This window comes from Geotrypetes seraphini, chromosome 6, assembly GCF_902459505.1.
Source record: "Geotrypetes seraphini chromosome 6, aGeoSer1.1, whole genome shotgun sequence".
Taxonomy (NCBI): Eukaryota; Metazoa; Chordata; class Amphibia; order Gymnophiona; family Dermophiidae; genus Geotrypetes; species Geotrypetes seraphini.
This window is the reverse complement of record NC_047089.1, coordinates 53,255,367-53,276,663: the sequence shown is the minus strand read 5'-3', so window position 1 is coordinate 53,276,663 and position 21,297 is coordinate 53,255,367. Positions and strand designations below refer to the sequence as shown.

General features: G+C 43.5%; 1 protein-coding gene across 1 annotated transcript in view; it reads right to left on the bottom strand.

The window, feature by feature from the left end:
- The window catches only part of NBEA (neurobeachin), an 812,633-nt gene that overhangs the window by 694,607 nt on the left and 96,729 nt on the right, over positions 1 to 21,297 (bottom strand). The window contains 2 exon segments of the mRNA XM_033948014.1: positions 4,968 to 5,076; positions 20,648 to 20,781. Of these exon segments, the coding sequence (XP_033803905.1) occupies positions 4,968 to 5,076; positions 20,648 to 20,781 (243 nt within the window).

Here is a 21,297-nt window from a genome sequence, read left to right as displayed (position 1 = left end):
TAATTTTTATCAAAACAAAACAGTATACATTATACAGTATACATGGGCACAAAGCAGTCCAAGAACAGTCCAAGCAAAAAACATATATAGTGGAAGTATAATCATATTTGAGAGTTTTGTAAATAGGTCAAGAGAGGAGACCAGCAATCATTTGTAGACTTGAGTTGACCCCTACGTTCAGAAATTGCTAACTCAAATTTATGATGCTGTAATACTAAGTTCCACCAATGTTGGACATGAAGTAAATTTGTGGATTTCCAATTGGAAAGAATCAATTTCTGAGCAAGGGTAAGTAATATATCAAACAATTTCCTGTGAGAATCTAATAAATCAGTAGAGATAGAGTGCGATTTAAACATTACAATAGAGAAAGATAATTGACAGTCTAAATGGAAAATTAATTTCATTATGGACCAAACCTCATTCCAGAAAGAAAACACAAATGAGCATTCAAAAATCATGTGAATTAATGATTTTTGAGAAGTCTTACAATTCCAGCAAGCGTTAGAGGAGAGAAGGCCTGCAGAGTATAGTTTGTGAGGGGTCCATATAGCTTTATGATATAGAAAATACAGACTGTAAAGTACTAGCCGAAGAAAGGGCTCAAATAGATTTAGACCAGAGAAGTGACCAGGCCTACTTCCTAAAGAATGATCACAATCTCTATCCCAGATTCCTTGAAGTGTAGTATCAGGTGAAATGTTCCAGGCAAGAATAAGTTTATATAATTGAGAAGCAGTGTGTCCTGTTGTCAATAGAATCCGAGCAAGGTTGGGAAGAGTTGGTTGGTGAGAAGTAATATCATCACGAAAGGACATATGTGAAATGCAATGATCGAGTTGCATCCATTTGAAGTGTGAAGAGGATGGAAGATCATATTTAATTTTGAGAGTATGAAACGGAAGTAAGTTAGTGTTAGAATCTATAATATAAGTTAATAGAGAGACACCTTTATCTATCCACTCCTTCCATAAAAACATTTTTTTGTTAATGAGGATATTTGGATTAAACCATAAAGAGGCGTATAATGAGGAAGCGTAAGGATACTCTAAATGTTAGTCAAATTCTAGTAAGCATTTGATAGTTAAGTGAATTAAAGGAGTTATTGATGGGTTACGCAATGCAGTTAAGCATGCAGACGGAGTGAGAGGTAGGGAAATTTGTTTTTCAATGTCAAACCAGATTGGTGAATAGAATTCTTGAACTGAGAACCAATAAAAACCCTGATGAATAATAAAAGCTTTGTGATAGGCATGGAAGTCTGGAAAGAGAACTCCACCCTCTTCCTTTTTCAACTTAAATTTTTTCAGTGCTATTCTCGGTTGTTTATTCTTCCAGAGAAAAGAAGATAGTAGGGAATCAATTTTTTTATAGAAAGTGGGAGGGAAGAGACAGGGTATCATAAGCAAAATTTAGTTAATTTTGGGCATGAACATGCCCTGAAACTGGAGACCATCCAAAAAGGACTGGGCTGCTCAGGTGAATCAAAATGTCGAGTCGAGTTGTTGACAGTCACAATCATCCGGGCAGGGTATTGTAGCCCATATCTCGCACCCATAGACTTGAGTCTCGCTCGCATATCCAAAAAGGATTTTCTCTTTCAGGCAGTGGTTTTGGCCAAATCGGGAACAATCAGAAACTTCTTATCCTCAAATTTCAGGTCCGGCATAGATTTTGCAGCAGACAGAATTTGTAGGGCTTGAGGATAGCGCAATAGTTTCGCAACAATAGGCCTTGGTCTCGTGAATCCCGGCTTTAGAGATGAAGGTGTTCTATGAGCCCGCTCAAACTGAAGTGGTAAATCAGTCGTAAGATGGAGAATTCGTGGTAGTTGATCCGTAAGGAATTTAAGAAGATCAAACTCTTCAGCACATTCCGGTAATCCAATAAGTCTAATATTATTCCGACGATTTCGGTTGCAAAGATCTTCCAGCTCTTGATCGAGTTTTTTAAAGCGCTGCTGCACTTTCTCTTCAAATTGTGCAGAAGAGAGCTCCACCATGTCTGCTCGAGATTCCAGTGCCTCAACACGTGTTTTACAAGCGGCAAAGGAGATCGAAAGTGAATTTATTTCACTTCTCATTTCGCAAGTGATATCATATTGCTTAGTTATCAAGTCTTTCAGAGCGCGGATTTCGTCAAGCACCACGTCTGAGGAATCCGGTGCAGACTTACTGGTTGTTGGTTTCTCCGGAGACAGAGGATCGTGCTTAGATCTTTTCGATCCCAAGGATTGAGTCGAGTGCGATTCTGATTTAGCAGACTTGTTCGCAGACATCTTAGCGAAGGAAAGCGAGTGAGGCGATCAAAAAACGCAAAGTATAATACTTGCTCCGTGTCAATGTTCAGGAATCAGTTGAGGAGAGAGGAGATTATGCAGCCATCTTGTTCTCCGGCTCAATAGCGCCCCCCCCCCCCCCCATTTGAGTTGTTTTATAATAAATTTATGAAATGAAGATACTTTTTCTTCTATATCCTGTCGCAGTTTCTGAGCAATGTTTGTTCTTTATTGTAAATAAAGATCATAGCTGTTCATAAAGTGGCTACACCAGCCAACAGAGGCAACACATTTGATTGTACCTTTAACTTTATATTTGTCCTGTTTTGCCATTTGAAGGGCATGTAAGCGAATTCCTGTGCATGTAATACAGTATCAATTTTTCCAGCACCTAGAACCCAACAGTTCAAGTCATCTTCGAGAGCAGAGAAGAATGTAGTTAAATCTCAATGAGTCTTTTTGGATTTTGGCATCTGTTCTAATTCGGTCTTCTGCTTTCTCCAATCTCTTACTTGACTTTCATTAATAATAAATCCCCTGCTTGCAAATGAATTATTGCTCTCTTCTCAACATGACTTTCAATTTAAATTCGGCATCATAAGATATCCGTTTTCGTGTTCCACCAAGACTAGTCATTTCCCAACAGAAAACAATGTATAAAAAAAATTGTAAAGGAAAAAGTTGGTTCCTTAATGTCCTCTAGCTGTACAGATTGTGCACATGGGAATTATCATAATGCACACTACATGCTAAGAAGCTCATAGATATAAAATGGGCAAGCATTCTATTAGTGTCAATTTATGAACCTTGCCTCATTCTCTTTTATTTATTTATTTTTTGGGGGGTTAACCAGTCCCCCAAATGACCTGCATCATTGCCATCATACACTCCTCCCCAGATGACCTACACCATTATCCTCCATAAACTTCCTCCCCCCATCCTAGAGGCAAGGAAACTTAGGAACAAGAGGTCACAGAATGAAGAAGAAAAGGAATAAGCACATGAATAACCTTACCAAAAGGATGATAGATGCATGAAATAACCTCAATTGTTCTTCCTTAGAAGTACCGGTACCTATATCATCAACATTATTTTTTACCCCAAGTACTGGTACTTCTTTGATTGCACATATTTCATCTCTTCAAATTTATGATTATAATCGATGCACTGTTCCACCAAAGAGGCCAAAATATTTTCTTCTTTAGACAGCTTTTATGTTCTAAATGATGCCTAACTTCAGGCAAAACATGGGGAGAAACAGAAATTCTCACAGAATTCATCAAAATCAGCCCAGACTAAACCCCCTAAAGCTGCCTAGTTTAAGACATACCACAGGGAAGAAGAGAAACAAACCAGTACCTCTCAACTTTTTGAAAAGAATAGAGTTAATCATCATTGGACATTGTGGCAGGCTGCATACACAGGTGGTTTTTTTAAGTCAGTGACTGAAATGATTTAAGCATGAACAAAATTAGCAGTGCTTACTATCATTCTGAGGCTTTTTCCTCCTGTGAGACTGAACTCAGCCTAATTTATAAGAGCTGTACAATTTGATAATGAAGGTGTTTTTGTTTTTTGTTGAATATTAAGTCCTTCATTCCTCCTTAAGATTAGGTTGAATGGAGTAGTACCTAAACATTCTGTTCATTCGGAGAAAAAGAATAAAATAAAGCCAAATGTGATAATAGATATAACCATCAAATGTCACTGTCAACAGATTTCAGAAGATAGCAACCTGTGGTTAAACTTTAAACTCTGTTGTCCAGAGTCAAGTATTGCTCTGTTTCTCCATCACTAGGAGGTCATAGACTTAGCAATAACCAGCAAAGTGCTGTTCAGTCACTAGGTGTTATTGTATATGGCAACTGTTAAGAAAGCTAAATTTAATGGTATAATTAATAACAAGGAAAATGAAACTTCATATCAGAATGACTAAGTGCCAGCCCAGCAGGGACAGGGATGGGGTTCCACTAATGCAGACAGAGCCTTACCATGGTGCTCCAGACAGCTGTTGCCACAATGATGAATAAAGCTGTTACTACCAGTGTATGCTGATCCAGTGTGGGGCATAAGCATCTGCGCATACACAAGGCCTGCTAGCTCCTGCCCCATCCAAGAATCTCAGAGAAGGTGGGAGCCAGCAGATCTTGAGTATATGCAGATGCTCAAGGCTCCACACCAGATCAGCATACACCAGTGGTAACAGCTTTATTCATTGAATCAGCTGTCTAGAGTACCAAAGGAGCTGGTAAGAATATATCAGTAGCGGAGTAGAATGCAGGTTAGTGCCGGTCCTCATAGAGGGTAGGTACAGAGAGTAGCATCGGTCATGGGTGTAGGGTAATTCAGGAGGGCAGCTCTGGCCATCAGGGGAGGGGGGGCATGCAAGAGAGCAGTGGCAGTCATCGAGGGTGGTGAGAGTACAGGAAAGCAACATCTATCATTGTAAAAGGAGTACAGAAGTGCCGGCTACCTGGTTGTCTTGAATATAAACCAAGACCCCATTTTTGGGCCATTTTTTGGCCCAAATATCTCAGTTTATATTTGAGTATATACAGTATACTGATTACTAGGTGAATCATCAATCAATCATCAAATCAATATTACTTTCGATGCAACTTTGGCATTTTCTAAACCAAAATACTTATAACAGAGTAAAGATTTTATAGCTGCATAACATTAAGCTTACCTTTTCAAGAAGGTAGCCAATGACTAAAAAGCCTTTTCCACCTAGCATTTGTTCTTGCATGGCTACTGAACTCTTAAGAAGCTCAACCAAAAAGGCCAGAAGAGTAGCACTGCATGTAAAGCAAAACAATTTGGTAAACCCATTTATATAAACTTTCCATCCATGGGCTGTTTCACAAAAAATAATCTATAACATAATGAATTATTAAAGATATATAATTCATAATTTGGGATTAATCCTGTCTTCCTTTAAAATCAGAATACACCTCTATACATATATTAAACTAAATATAAATGTTTAATAAAAACTATTCAGTTTCCAAATCAAAATCTTTAGAAGTTAGAAAAATATTTCAGCTAAGTTAGCATTCCAACACAAGGTAAAATGATGGCAGCTCTGATACAGTAGAGCTTCTAATAATGCATGCATCATGAAATAGAAAAATAAGATCAAGAAAGCAAACTAAAATTTCATAGTATCAATCAAATCTTAAGTGTTCTCAGTGATTATGTCATAGTAACATAGTAGAATAGTAAATGACGGCAGATAAAGAAACATCATGATCAGTTCTTCCAGGGTTTCCGCAGCTGGCATTCTGCTTTTTGCATGTTGCCAGGTCTTGCTACGTCTTGTCAAGTAGAAACAGACATTTCAGCCATCATATTATGGTTTTCTTAAGGGGATGCTGTGAAGTCTGCAGTTTGTAATAGTGGGTTCAATGACCTGATTGGGAACAGGGCACTGCACCAATTTTTATTATTGGTGAGAAAGTCAGTTGGTCAGAAATTTGAATTTTGGTAGGAAAGTCAGTTGGTCTCTCTTTCCATAGATTGAAAACATCTCCATAGAACTCATAAGAGACTTTTCCATTTTATAGAAACAACTGACTTTCCTCACCAACATTCTATAGAAACAACTAAATTTCCCCACCAAAATTTGAATTTCTGACCGATTTTCCCACCAAAATTCAATTTGGTGAACTGCCCTGTTTCCAATCAGGTCAGTGAACCCACTATTTACAAACTGCACACCTCACAACATACCCTGAAGAAAGCCACACCATGATGGCTGAAACATCAGTTTCTACTGACAAGACACGGTGAGACCCGGACTGCAACAAGCATCACAACAGATTCTCAGTCAAAACACAGTTAGTAACCACTTTTGCCTTTGCTTTAGTGAAAAAAAAATGGCAGATGTTAACCAAGGATAGTAGGACAAGCGTTATCATGAATAAATGATGTTAATGGACAGAGTCTCAGCATTGAAACAGCCCAGCGTAGCAAAGATACTTACCTGTAACAAGTGTTCTCTAAGGACAGCAGGCATACATTCTCACATGTTGAAAACATCATCAAAGGAACCCAGTAGATGTAAAAACACCAATTAAAGTAACTCTTCTTTGTTTGCAGATGCAGCTTGAAACAGAATGAGCCCACTGTAGATGCTGAAGTAAAAATTCTTGGCCTCTAATAAATTCTGCAGAACTGTCTGACCCCAGCTGTCACACTGAGAATCCTGATCTACGCTAACAGTGGGATGTGAATGTGTGGACTGAAGATCATGTTGCTGTTTTGCAGACCACCTCAATAGAGGCTGATCGCAAGTGGACCACCAAACCAGCCACAGTTGTTAGCTGTAATAGGACCCTCTAGAGCAGGGGTGGGCAACCTTGGTCGAGGGTTGCAATCAGTCAAGATTTCCCTAATGAAAATGCATGAGATCTATTTGCATGCACTGCTTCTATTGTATACAAATAGATCTCATGGATATTTGTTTTAGAAAACCTGACTAGGTTGCAGCCCTTGAGGACCGAGGTTGCCCACTCGTGCTCTAGAGTCAGTCCAGCCTGGGAAAAAGTACAGTATGTAGTGCACTTTCATCAGCACAGGAATGAGATTTTGGGAACAATATTGGCAGGACAATCAACTGCTTAAGATGGAAGTCCAAAACTTAAAAGCAGTTCTTTGCACATATCATATATAAGGTGGATCAGCTAAGCAATGGGTAAGGAGCTAGCTGAGAAGCTCCAACAAGAACTGCATAGTTTATTCACCATGGTTTAATAAGCATCTGATATACCACCATTCATGGAAAAAAAACAATCAAAGCAGTTTGCAATGAAAAAAATTATGTAGTGGAAGAAAAGAACTAAATAACGTGGATAGGACAGAAAAGAAACCACAGTTACTTAATGTAACAGGTGTTATCCTGGGACAGCAGGCAGTTATTCCCTCAAATGGGTGACGTCATCCAAGGAGTCCCAGTACGAACAATGAAAAGTATAGTATCACTTTAAACTTTAGCAAGTATTTTTAGACTGCCCGTATCGCGCATGCACGAGTGCTTTCCCACCCAACGCCAGCTCACAAAGTCATCAGTTCGATGCCAAAGCGAAGAAGCCAACTTGGGGAGGTGAGCACTTGTGAGAATATCTGCCTGCTGTCCCAGGATAACACCTGTTACTTTAAGTAACTGTGCTTTATCCTTAGCATATTCTCACAAATGGGACTCCCCAGCTCGAATAAAAGGGATGGAGGGAAAGTTGGGTTCCAAGAACTCAGAAACTCGAGGTGCCTCGTAAACTTAGACCTAATGTCTGATGTGAGATCACGGAAGCAAAGGAAGGAACCTAATGGAGAAAATGAAAAAAGGAGCCCTATGTTCCACTAGAGGTAAACGGAAAAATTTGATAAAAGCTATGTGCATGGCGGTTGAAAGATAACAAACGATCTCCTAGAGTCAGTTGAATCTAAATATATGTAATGGATACACCAAAAAGATTCAAGAACCAAATGAGAGCTACTAGCTAATGCACCTATATGGAGCAGCCGACCCAACGAACAGTTGAAATCAGTCCTATCCTTGAATAGATACGAATGAAAAGGGGAGGAATTTCATAATCAAATAAAAGCAGGATTTTCTTGAAAAGAATTATCAGAGAGAAGCCAATGCTATGGAACATAAAATCAGAACAACATAGTGGCTTACGGAGAAGAAAAACAACCTCCTGCTAAAAATATTTGTAATATTATTATTCTGTAAGATCTGACAAAGGCTGAAAAAGTAACGTAATAAGCCTTAAAATGAGAAATCAGTAAAACAGCAAGGGGAAGCATATTATCAAAACAATATGCCAGTAAGATGAAACCCCAAAGATTTAACCAGGAAAGTGAGAATGGATTTGTGTAATATCCCTGTAAAAATCAAAAGCTGGTTAAGTGGTTTTGAGTGCTGCTATTTTTTTTTCTTTTTTTAAGTCTCCCCAAGAGGCGCTTAGCTTAGTAAGGACAGAACACCATGAAAAGATGGGGCCTGAGCCCATGAAAGCATGTATGTAGAAGGAAAGCAGTTAAACTTTTAAAACTACTGACTACTGGTAATGACTCATTTGAAACTAGGGAATCAAAATATATAAAATGTGGTCCTTAATTTAAGTGCCACATGAAACACAAGTATCTATGAAGGTGACAGGAAATCAAAGTAATAAACTTGTGTCACTGAACTCTTGTACCCTCTTACTCTAATATCGAAGAGGAAACATGGGTAACCTCAGCTTAGCCATGTGGTACCCCCCAAAAAATCAAATAATTTACTCCTGAGCCAGTGACATCAACTGAAGGTAATGAGATACCGTAGAGTTGAGTGTGGCATAACTAACCAAAGAGGCAATATGCCTGCAGAGTTAAGGTACAAATAGTATCTTCTTAGAAAAAAGGTCACTAACAGCAGAATGGTAACCTCAATGTATTCTCGTGAGGAAAAAACCTCAATGTTCTCTTTTTTTTTTTTAAGGAAAAAAAACACAATGTTGCACACAGAAGTACACAATGGAGAAAAACAAATTAGGAGAAATAAAATTGCTGGTCTGAAGCTAATACTAGAGGACCAGCAAGAACCAACAGAGACTCGGAATAAAAACCTGTGTGTGGATTTTAAGAAGTACAATTCAGAGAAAACGTGCGAGAGCAATTCGCTCAAACCCATTGAAGGAAATATGAGTAGGAAGAAAAGCACACCATGACCTTGAGAAAGACATGGGGGAAGCCACTGCTTGCCCTGGATCGGTAGCAAGGAATATTGCTACTCCTTGGATTTTGGCCAGGTACTAGTGACCTGGATTGGCCACTGTGAGAACAGGCTACTGGGCTTGATGGACCATTGGTCTGACCCAGTAAGTCTATTCTTATGCTCTTATGTACAGAAATAAAGAAGCATAATAGCAGAAAAAGTCAACAGATCAACCACTCTGCCCCTCCGCAGTACACCTGAACTCTTTTTATCTTAGTAAAAGCAAGAAGTAAAATAACTCTGCAAGACCATTAAGAAAAAGGTTGTAGTAGAAGACTACATAAGGTCAGCAACCAAGAAAAATCTGCCTTTTTTTTTTTTTTAAGTATAGACCTCCAGGTAACTTAAAAAGATTCCAACAGTGAATCGAAAGTACAGGCTTTTGGCACTACCATGGAGGAGTTTGGAGTCTTCGCATGAGAAATAGAGAAATTTTAAAAAGGAATGAGTTACAAAAATATGACTGTATTATGTTAGCAGGAACGAATATACCATTGGTAAGAGAGGTAAAAAAGAGGTGACCTAGGAGTAGTCTAGAGTCATAACATGTAAAACATGGTATACATGATCTCAGCTTACTGCAGAGAAGTGTAACAGGTAGAAACAGTAACGCACTGAATGAAGATCAATACAAAAAACCAGGATCTGTGACAAATTTACTGCTTGATTTCAGTATTGGAACCATATCCAATGGTACTAAGAGATGCTACAGTAAAAAGAAAAACATCCTAAAAAGGATGTAATGGCCTCCTCCTTTCCTACAGCCATTCCCAAACCTTTGGGTTCCTTTATAATAAAAAAGGAGATGGAGTAAAGGATGTTGTGGATAATATCCATTAAACAATAGGAGACACACGTGTAGGGAAAAATATTTCAGAAATAATTTATGAGCCTCCTGAAAAGTACTGTATGAACATTGATGGTATAGTGGAAGGCTTGTTTCAGTAGAAAAACCTGGTTGATCCTGCTTAGAAGATAAAGCAGAGAACCATGCTGCTAAATGGTTAATATAATAATAATAATAATTTTATTTTTGTATACCGCCATACCCAGGGAGTTCTAGGCGGTTCACAACAAATAGATGAGTTACATACAGTGCAGTTGAAAAAGAAGTACATAACAAGTCAATCGAAGGGTCAAACTAGTTTACATTGACAATTTAAGTAAGGAAGGACTAATACAGAGCATATATGGTATTTACCGTAAAAGAGTTCAATAGAATTTGTGAGAAGGGGGAGCCAAGCATATTGTAAGAGAGGAGGGGACAGGGATCGTTGGGGGGGGGAGGAGGGGGAAAAAGTAAAGAAAGGTGGGCCATGTTGAGGGGGGGGAAGAGGAGGATTTGGTCTGATGCAGAGGAGGGAATTTGATCTGTTTTCTAATGAGGAGAGGGGGAGCGTTAAGGCGGAAGAGGGGAGCATAGAGAATGTCCATAGAGAACGCAGAAGTACAAAAGTAAACATTGCTTGTCTGCTTACTGTTTGGTTTGGTTTTGTTTTTACATGGTAAGGAAAGCAATGTTACTTACCGTAACAGTTGTTATCCAGGGACAGCAGGCAGCTATTCTCACTAGTGGGTGATGTCATCCGACAGAGCCCCGATACGGACATCTTGCAAGCATGTCTTGCTTGAAGAAACTCAGAAGTTTCGAGATGCCCGAACCGCGCATGCGCCAGTGCCTTCCCGCCCGATGCTCCGGGCGTGTCTCCTCAGTTCAGGTAGCTAGCAGAGAAGCCAACCCAGGGGAGGTGGGTGGGACGTGAGAATAGCTGCCTGCTGTCCCTGGATAACAACTGTTACGGTAAGTAGCATTGCTTTATCCCAGGACAAGCAGGCAGGTATTCTCACTAGTGGGTGACCTCCAAGCTAACCTCAATGGGATGGAGGGAGAGTTGGCAACTTAGGAGAACAAATTTTGTAACACAGTTTGGCCAAATTGCCCATCCCGTCTGGAGAAAGTATCCAGACAATAATGAGAGGTGAACGTATGAACCGAGGACCAAGTGGCAGCCCTACAAATCTCCTCAATCGGTGTTGATCTGAGGAAGGCTACAGAGGCTGCCATTGCTCTGACCCTATGTGCTGTGACCTTACAGGGAAGGGGTAATCCAGCCTGGGCATAGCAGAAAGAGATACAAGCCGCCATCCAGTTGGAGATGGTGCGCTTCGATACAGGTCGACCCAACTTGTTTGGATCAAAGGAGACGAAAAGTTGAGGAGCAGTTCTGTGTGGTTTGGTGCGATCCAAGTAGAAAGCCAAAGCACGTTTACAGTCCAGAGTGTGAAGAGCTGATTCTCCAGGATGAGAATGAGGCTTTGGAAAGAACACTGGAAGCACAATGGATTGGTTGAGGTGAAATTCAGAGACCACTTTAGGCAGGAATTTCAGGTGAGTGCGGAGGACCACCTTGTCATGATGGAATACTGTGAAAGGTGGGTCCGCCACCAAGGCCTGAAGCTCACTGACCCTGCGAGCAGATGTGAGGGCCACCAGAAAAACCACTTTCCAAGTGAGAAACTTTAGTGAAGCCTTGCTCAGAGGCTCAAAAGGAGGTTTCATAAGCTGAGAAAGGACAACATTTAGATCCCAAACCACTGGAGGCGGTTTGAGAGGAGGATTGACATGAAAAAGTCCTTTCATAAATCTGGAAACCACAGGATGAGAAGAGAGAGGTTTCCCTTGTAGAGGCTGATGGAAAGCCGCAATAGCACTCAGGTGGACTCGTATAGATGTTGACTTGAGACCAGACTGAGACAGATGTAAAAGATAGTCCAAAACAGAGGATAGGGAGGCTCGCTGAGGCTCCTTAGAATTGGAAATACACCATGAAGAAAATCTAGTCCATTTTTGGGAGTAGCATTGACGAGTAGCAGGCTTCCTGGAAGCCTCCAAGACATCCCTCACCGCCTGGGAAAACTGGTGCGGAGTTACGTTGAAAGGAACCAAGCTGTCAGGTGGAGAGACTGCAGGTTGGGATGAAGCAGGGACCCCTGATGCTGAGTAAGCAGTGAAGGAAACACTGGAAGTAGGTACGGTTCCCTGCTGCTGAGTTGAAGTAGAAGGGAGAACCAAGGTTGCCTGGGCCACCGAGGGGCTATCAGAATCATGGTGGCATGTTCGGACTTCAGTTTGACTAGAGTCTTTTGAATGATAGGGAATGGCGGAAACGCATACAGAAAGCGATTCCCCCAATCCAGCAGAAAGCATCTGCCTCGAGGCGATGAGGAGCGTAGATCCTGGAGCAAAATTGAGGCAGCTTGAAATTGTGGGGAGCCGCAAAGAGGTCTATCTGAGGCGTTCCCCACTGAGCAAAGATCTGATGAAGGGGCTTGGAGTGGAGTGTCCATTCGTGAGGCTGGAGAAGACGACTCAGTTTGTCCGCCAAGACATTGTCCCTCCCCTGAAATGTAGACAGCTTTGAGGAAGGTGTTGTGGCGAAACCGCCCCAATCCCAGACTCTGAGAGCTTCCTGGGCAGAGGGCGGCCGAGCCCGTGCCCCCTTGCTTGTTGACCATAATACATGGCGACCTGATTGTCGGTGCGAATGAGGACCACCATGTTCGTGAAGCAGATGTTTGAAAAGCTTGAAGAGGCATTGAAGATGGCTCTGAGCTCCAGAAGATTGATTTGATGTGAGTCGGTCCGCACAGGTCCAGAATCCCCGAGTGCGAAGCCCATCCAGATGAGCCCCCCAGGCATAGGTCGAGGAATCGGTTGTGAGAACCTTCTGATGAGGAGGAGTGTGAAACAGCAAACCTCTGGATAGATTCGAAGAGGTCATCCACCAAAGTAGAGACCGCCGAAAGAGCCAGGAGTGACTATGATGTGTCGAGTCAATGGGTCTGACACTTGAGTCCATTGAGAAGCTAGGGTCCACTGAGGAATTCTGAGATGGAGCCTGGCAAAGGGTGTCACATGAACTGTAGAGGCCATGTGGCCCAGGAGGACCATTATGTGTCTCGCTGAGATGGACTGGCGAGAAGATACAGACTGGCAGAGATGAAGAAGAGCATCCATGCGCTGAGGAGGAAGGAATGCTCGAAGCTGAATGGTGTCCAGTACCGCCCCGATGAAGGGAAGGGACTGGGTAGGCTGCAGATGAGATTTGGGAAAATTGATCTCGAAGCCTAGGCTCTGCAGGAAGCATATCGTGGTCAAGGTCGCCGAAAATGACCTTTGGAGCTGACGGGGCCTTGATGAGCCAGTCGTCGAGGTAATAGAAATACCTGAAGGACCCCTGTTCCGGAGTGCAAGCGGCCACCAACCACCAGGCACCTATCGTGAAGACTCTGGGAGACGAGGACAGTCCGAATGAATGGAAGCACTCGATACTGCAGATGTAGATGTCCCACCCGAAATCTGAGGAACTTGCGGGAGGCCGGATGAATGGGAATGTGAGTGTAGGCCTCCTTGAGATCCAGAAAGCATAACCAGTCATTCTGCTCGAGGAGAGGATAGAGAGAAGCAAGAGTCAGCATGCGAAACCTCTCCTTGACTAGGAATTTGTTGAGGGCCCTGAGGTCCAAAATGGGTCGCAGGTCGCCCGTCTTCTTCGGAACAAGGAAGTACCGGGAGTAAAACCCCTGGTTCAGTTGGTCCGACGGGACCGGCTCCACGGCACGAAGCCGGAGCAAAGCCTGAGCTTCCTGGAGAAGAAGGGCGGTCTGAGTCAAGTTGGAAGGATACTCTCTTGGAGGGTGGTCCGGAGGGACCCGATGGAAATGAAGAGAGTATCCTTCCCTGATGATAGTAAGGACCCAGAGGTCGGTTGTTATGGCCTCCCAGCGATGATAAAAGTGATGGAGGCGCCCTCCGATGGGAAAAACAGGGGGAGGCAGAACGAGGGTTGGTTATGCCCTCGACGAGACAGTCAAAAAGGCTGAGTAGTCTTAGGGACAGCAGGCGACTGAGACTTAGGCTGACCCTTCTGGGGAGGCTGGCGCTTCGCTGGTTGCCTCGCAGGTGGAGTTTGCCTCGGCTGATAACGCCGCTGATAAATCAACGGCAGACGAGAAGGTCGAGACTGCTGAGGCTTAGATTTCGGCCTAAGGATAGATTGGAAGGACTTTTCGTGGTCAGACAACTTCTTCATAACAGTTTTAGATGGATTCGTCAAAAAGATCCGCCCCAGCACACGGGACGTTCGCCAGGCGGTCCTGAAGATTCGGGTCCATATCAATGGTCCGCAACCAGGCCAACCGGCACATCGCCACCGAGCAGGCCGCCGCTCGGGCTGAGAGCTCGAACGCATCATAGGCAGATTGCATTAACTGAAGCCGAAGTTGGGATAGCGAAGCAACCACTTCCTCAAACTCAAACCTAGCCTGGGACTCGATGTAGGGTGTGAACTTCCAAAGCACAGGTAGAAAAAATTCCAAGTAGGCTGCAAAGTGGAAATTGTAATTCAGGACTCGAGACGCCATCATCGAATTCTGATAGATGCGTCGACCAAACTTATCCATGGTTCTGCCCTCGCGGCCCGGAGACACTGAAGCATAGACCTGGCCAGGATGAGACCGCTTGAGCGAGGATTCGACCAGGAGGGACTGGTGAGAAAGCTGAGGACCCTCGAAGCCTTTATGATGCACCGTGCGGTACCGCGCATCCAATTTGCCAGGGACCGCCGAGATTAGAGTAAGGAGACTCGAAGCATCGCATGAAGGTCTGGTCGAAGAGCTTGTGCAGGGGAAGTCGCAAGGACTCCGCCGGAGGACGAGGCAAAGTGCATGGTATCAAGGTATTCCTTGGGAGTATCGAGACCCAGCATCGAGAGTAATGTCCATGTCATCTGCCATCTGCCTGAGGAACGATGAAAAGGACCGCCGTCGCCGGTCTGCGAGACGGACTAGAAGAAGAAGAGGCTTCAGCTCCAGAGAGGCCTGTGAGCAACAGGACGAGTAGAAAACCTCAGGGTCCTCGAACTCCGGGCCCGGAGGAGGAGACCCAGTCGAAGCAGCATACCCCAACCGAGGCAATTTCTTCTGAGGCGAGACGGTCGAGTGCCGAGAGGAATGCTTCGAAGAATGCCTGGATCGATGCCCCTCCCGATGCCTGGAAGGGGATCGAGCCCGCCTGTGAGAAACTGGTTCAGACGCCGTCAGGGAGCAGATTGGACTCGATGCCGTCGATTGCAGAGGCGGAAGAGTCGGCGCCTCCCCCGACGACGCCCAGGTTTGATAGGGGGTTCGGAAGAACTCGTCCTGCTTCCTGCTATGCCCAGGACTGGGTGGCCCCGAAGGTGGACGCCACACTGAGTCATGGGGCGGAGTAATCGGTTCCAAGGGAGGCAGGTCACTAAACGAGGCTTTCCTCGAGGGGATGGGCTCCAAGGGAGGCATATCACTAAGGGAAGGCCCCTCCTCGAGGGAATCGGTTCCAAAGGAGGTACAGTGCTAACGGAGGAACCTCCTCGAAGACCCGGACACCGCTCGCCGCTCCTCCTCGCCGAGCAACGAGGTCATGCGGCGAGGAGGAGGAGGAGGGGGCGGTCTGCCCCTCGAAGCCGAAGCTGGAAGGTCACCCTGGATGGTGGCAATCAGCCGAGGCCCCATGGTCTGCATGAGCTCCACGAACTGAGCCTCCAGAAGGGACTGCAACGAAGCCGATATGGAGGGATCCGCACCCTAAAAGGGGGGCCCCTTCCGCACGGTCCCCTCCGCGCTCCTTCGGTGCTGCGTGCTTCTGCTTGCCAGTCTTCGGCACCTTGAGCACCACCGGTGGAACTGTCGGGGTCGATACCTGCTCCGAGGAGACGGAGGAAGGCACCGGCGCCGAAGCCGGGGCCGAAACCGGTGTGAACGATGCCGGTTTCAGGAGGCCCGAAGCAGCCGGGGAGGCAGAGGGCATCGCGGAAGGAGTCGAAGCACCCGTCGATATCGATGTCGAAGCTGCAGGATCCGATGAAGCTTCCATCTTGAACATGGACTCCCACAGCAGACAGCGGCGCTTAAATGCTCTCGCCGTCAAAGTGGAGCAAGGCCGGCACGATTTCGAGAAGTGATCCAGTCCCAGACACTGTAAGCAGCGTCGATGAGGGTCCGTGAGCGAGAAATTGCGCGCTGGCACTAGCTACACTTTTTAAAAACCGGTAATCGGCCGGGACATAGGCCGGAAAAAGCTCCGCCGCAAGGTCGAATGGCGCGGGGCCCCCAGCCACGCGGCCGACCCGGTATCGGAAGGAAAATTTTTTTTTTTTTTTTTTTTGAAAAAAGAAATCAAAGAAAGAAATAAATGCACAGGAGAGCCAAAAGAACTCAACCCACGGCAAAATAGAAGGCAAAAAAAAAGATTCAATGGGCGCAAATTGAAGATAGACTTCTCAGCTCCGCGGAAGAAAAAGAACTGAGGAGACACGCCCGGAGCATCGGGCGGGTAGGCACTGGCGCACGCGCGGTGCGGGCATCTCAAAACTTCTGAGTTTCTTCAAGCAAGACATGCTTGCAAGATGTCCGTATCGGGGCTCTGTCGGATGACATCACCCACTAGTGAGAATACCTGCCTGCTTGTCCTGGGATAATCTAACTTACAGACTCCACACCCTTGTTAGATGCTGCCATTTGCATGTTTGTATCCAAACAACTAGAAAAAATCCACTTTACAGGCTCTGCCTTCATGGTGGATTCCTGAAGCAGTATGGAAAGGTAGTATCAACATGGATTGATGCTGGTTAATCCTGGTCAGAGGATAAAACAGAAAATCAGACAGTGTCCATTATATTATTTGTTTAAAACCATGGTAAGAAATCTAATTGAACAGGCTCTACACCCATGTTAGATTCTCCCACAAGTCTCTGCATGATCGAGTCCTCTTTTGGACCTATACTGACGCTCCAAGATAACTGCGATGTCAAATGTGATTAACATGAATTTACGTTCTCATGCAAGTTTGTGCAACAGAGTCCATAGGAAGATAAGTACAAAACAGATGGAAATTAAGAAACTTGAGATCACTCACACAAGGTGCAGAAGTGATGGAGATGAAAAATACCACTTTCCAAGTAAGATAGTTAAGATGAGTACAAAATATTGGCTCAAATGTAAGTTTTATCAGACTTATGAGAAAATCATTAATATCCCAAACCACTGGAGGTGGTTGGAGAGGTGGAGGCGGTTGGAGAGGTTGAAAAGTCCTCTCTTAAACTGGGAAATAAGAGGATGCGCGGTCAGAGATTTATTGTAAACCTGAACATTTCTGAAGTGCAGACAGACAATGAGGCTCCAATGATGCTCGATGCTCCATTGAAGATGGTCACCAATGTTGGGATCGAGAGCGATACCCTCTGGATACAGACCAATGCTTTGAAGGTGATTGGCAATGATGACTTCAAGAATAGAAGTTGAAATGGAACCGATGTCTTAAGTACCTCTCTGATGAATGCTCTGTCCAGTGCATAAAACCATCGACACTAGAATCTATGTCCCGCACCGATGCTTAAGACTGAGCTATCAATGGTGCCATAGAGATATCCTGCACCGATAACCTGAGACTGAGCTAGTAGCAATGGTGCTGCAGGGTGTTGTGGGGTAGAAGGCCTCAATGAGGATGTATGCCCAAGAGGAGATCCGGGAAATTACAGACCGGTAAGCCTCACTTCAGTATAAAAAATAAAATTGTGGAACACATAGACAAACGGGGTCAGCATGGGTTCAGCCGAGGGAGATCTTGCCTCATCAATTTGCTTGACTTCTTTGAAGGTATGAATAAACATGTGGATAAAGGTGAGCCAGTTGATGTACTGTATCTAGATTCTCAGAAAGCTTTTGAAAAAGTTCCTCATGAGAAGCTGCTAAGAAAATTAAAGAGTCAGGGGATAGGTGGCAAAAGTTCAGTTGTGGATTAGGAATTGGTTATCAGATAGAAAACATAAGGCAGGGTTAAATGGTCATTTTTCTCAATGGAGGAGAGTAAACAGTGGTGTGCCGCAGGGGTCTGTACTGGGACCGGTGCTATTTAACTTATTTATAAATGATCTGGAAATTGGAACAACAAGTGAAGTGATTAAATTTGCAGATGATACTAAACTGTTCAAAGTTGTTAAAACTCATGCAGATTGTGAAAAATTGTAGGGGGACCTTAGGAAATCTGAAGACTGGGCAGCAGATGAAATTTAATGTGGACAAATGCAAAGTGATGCACATCGGGAAGAATAACCGGAATCACAGTTACTAAATGCTAAGGTCCACCTTGGGAGTTAGCGCCATAGAAAAGGATCTGGGTGTCATGGTAGACAATACGATGAAACCTTCCACCCAATGTGTGATGGCCAAAAAAGCAAACAGGATGCTAAGAATTATTTAAAAAAGGGATGGTTAACAAGACTAAGAATGTTATAATGCTCTTATTTCGATCCGTGGACTGACCTCATTTAGAGTATTGCATTCAATTCTGGTCTCCTTATCTCAAGAAAGATATAGTGGTGCTAGAAAAAGTTCAAAGAAGAGCGACCAAGATGATAAAGAGGATGGAACTCCTCTCGTTGAGGAAAGACTAAAAAGTTTAGGTCTCTTCAGTTTGGGAAAGAGATGGCTGAGAGAAGATATGATTGAAGTCTACAAAATCCTACCCTGTTTCCCCGATGGTAAGACACTGTCTTATTTTTTTTGGAAGGCCAAAATATGCTCTAGGGCTTATTTTCGGGGGGATGCCTTATTTACATTTTTTTCTAAAAAGGGGGGGCTGTCTTATTTGACGGCTGAAGAATCGGTTGGCCGAAAAATCGTACCGTGTATGGCCAGCTTTATCCATCATACCATATATTGTACCATTTAATGTCCCCAATGTTCTCCATCAGGGAAACACAGTAAAGAGATTATTCTGTAGTGCAGCATCAGAGGGGACTTGACAATGTGAAACCATTGTTTATATACTGTATGCATTTTAAACAGGCTTTATATACAGTAAGTGGTATTGCTCACAGCAAAAGAAACCTGTCTGCGTGTCTCACTTTTGGATGTTCTGGCCGTGAACAAACTCCTGCAGTCTCCGTTAGGGAGGGATGAGGGAAGCTGCCTGTGTTTCCTTGCGCGGAGTCACGTGCGCGCGCTGCAGTCCTGTCACTTCCTCCTCTTCACTTCATGACGAGGCGCGGCACGCAGCCATGGAGGCAAATACGGTAGACGGAGGGACCACACGGAGTCACCCACCGTACCACCCGATTCGGGTAAGCGCAGGTATCGGTGGGTGGCTTATTTGCGGGGGGGTGCCTTATTTTACATTTTTTTCTAAAAAGGGGGGGCTGTCTTATTTGATGGCCCTGCCTTATCATCGGGGAAACAGGGTAAGTGGAGTAGAACGGGTACAAGTGGACCAATTTTTCACTCTGTCAAAAATTACAAAGACTAGGGGACACTCGAAGTTACAGGGTAATAATTTTAAAACCAATAGGAATTTTTTTTTTCATTCAGAGAATAATTAAGCTCTGGAACGTGTTGCCAGAGGATGTGGTAACAATGGATAATGTAGCTGGTTTTAAGAAAGGTTTGGACAAGTTCCTGGAGGAAAAGTCCATAGTCTGCTATTGAGAAAGACAACAGGGAAAGCCACTGCTTGCCCTGTATTGGTAGCATGGAATATTGTTACACCTTGGGTTTTGGCCAGGTGCTTGTGACCTGGATTGGCCACCATGAGAACGGGCTACTGGGCTTGATGGACCATTGGTCTGACCCAGTAAGGCTATTCTTATGTTCTTATGGTTTACAAAATCAGTAGTATGTGTAAACTTGAAATCTCTTGGTGGCCCTCAGCGTTTTCTTATATTCACAATTTACATAAAAAAGGTTGAAGACCACTGTAGTAGGGTCTAATGGTCTGGATACACACCAGGGAATCTCTTCCATTTAAACTGGAAACACTTCTGTATAGAAGGTTTTCTAGAGGCTTGAAGTACCACAGAAACATCATTTGAAAGGGAAGTTAAGTCTGTGTCATCAAGATCCATGTCATCAAGGCAAGGGAGCAGGAATCCGGGTTGAGGAGGGACCCTTCATTCTGTGTGATTAGTGTTGGAAAAGCAAATACATAAACCTAATCTTGAAAAATTGAGGCCAATAATAAAATCAGTGCAACAAAAATAGCATAAAAAAGGCAAAATAATAGTAATAATCAAAAACAAAGAAAGCCAACAATCTTTGCATTAACCAACATATGTACAGTATATATGGGGTGTCTGAGTAGGTAGACCTGAATCTGTAGAAAAGCTCTCATGTCAGTCATTTAACCATTTAAAAATAAGGAGCAAATCATTTAACCATTTAAAAATGTTTATCTGGACATGTCTCTGGATAAAACCATGTGATTACATGGAGACAGGTTGTAAGGAATTCCCAAGGAAGGAGAAAGCCTGAAAAGTAAACTGGATAAGCATCTATATTCAGTGTAATCTAGTTAACTTTTTTACTTTTATGTTATCTAATCAGACTGGGTAAATAGGGTCAAATTGGCTAATTTCATGCAGTTCATTTTAGGCCCATGTATAGAATGATCTGACTTCTCCACTTAAAATGACTGAAAACTTGCTTGAAAATAATTGGAAACATTATCTGGTTATTTTTAACTAGAGAGCAGCCTTCCATATATTGGCATCATTATATTTTAAGTAGTGAAAACTTACCACACAGTAGTCTCTACTTGACTGTCATTTAGTTGGCGATTGTCCAGTTGAGCAAAGAGAGGGAAAAGAACCTGAATACCTCCAATTGAATGAATTGCACTGTGTATGGAATGTGTAACTATAGCTTTCACATCCTATATAGACACACAAAACACAATGGTTAATCTTTCATCAACACATACAAGACATTCGAAAAAATTATGAGCAGTATGAATATGTGACCATCTCCAAGGAAAAGGTATCTAAAATAACCCAAACAAAAGATAAGGTTTTAATAAATTCTGTTGGAGCAAAAATTTGTAATATAGCAGTCCAAATCACATCCTATTATGTGAAAAATAATAATAATAAATGTCCAGCACCCACTGTTCGCACAAATCTTTGCCCCAGCCTCCCTGAACTCCGAGAGTCTCCTTCCTATCCAAGGTAACTCAGGCTCTAGCCCGGCATCATTGTAACTTCTTAGGAGTGGCTGTTGAGTGGAAACCTGATGTCTTGAGCTCTTTTAGAGCTCTACAACAGAGGTGCCCAAAAGGTTGATCGGGATTGACCAGTAGATCGCAAAGGCAACACGAGTCGATCGCAGAGCCCATCCCGGGCTCCGCGATAGACTCACGTTGCCTTTGCGTTCTGTTCTCCCTGCTTCCCCG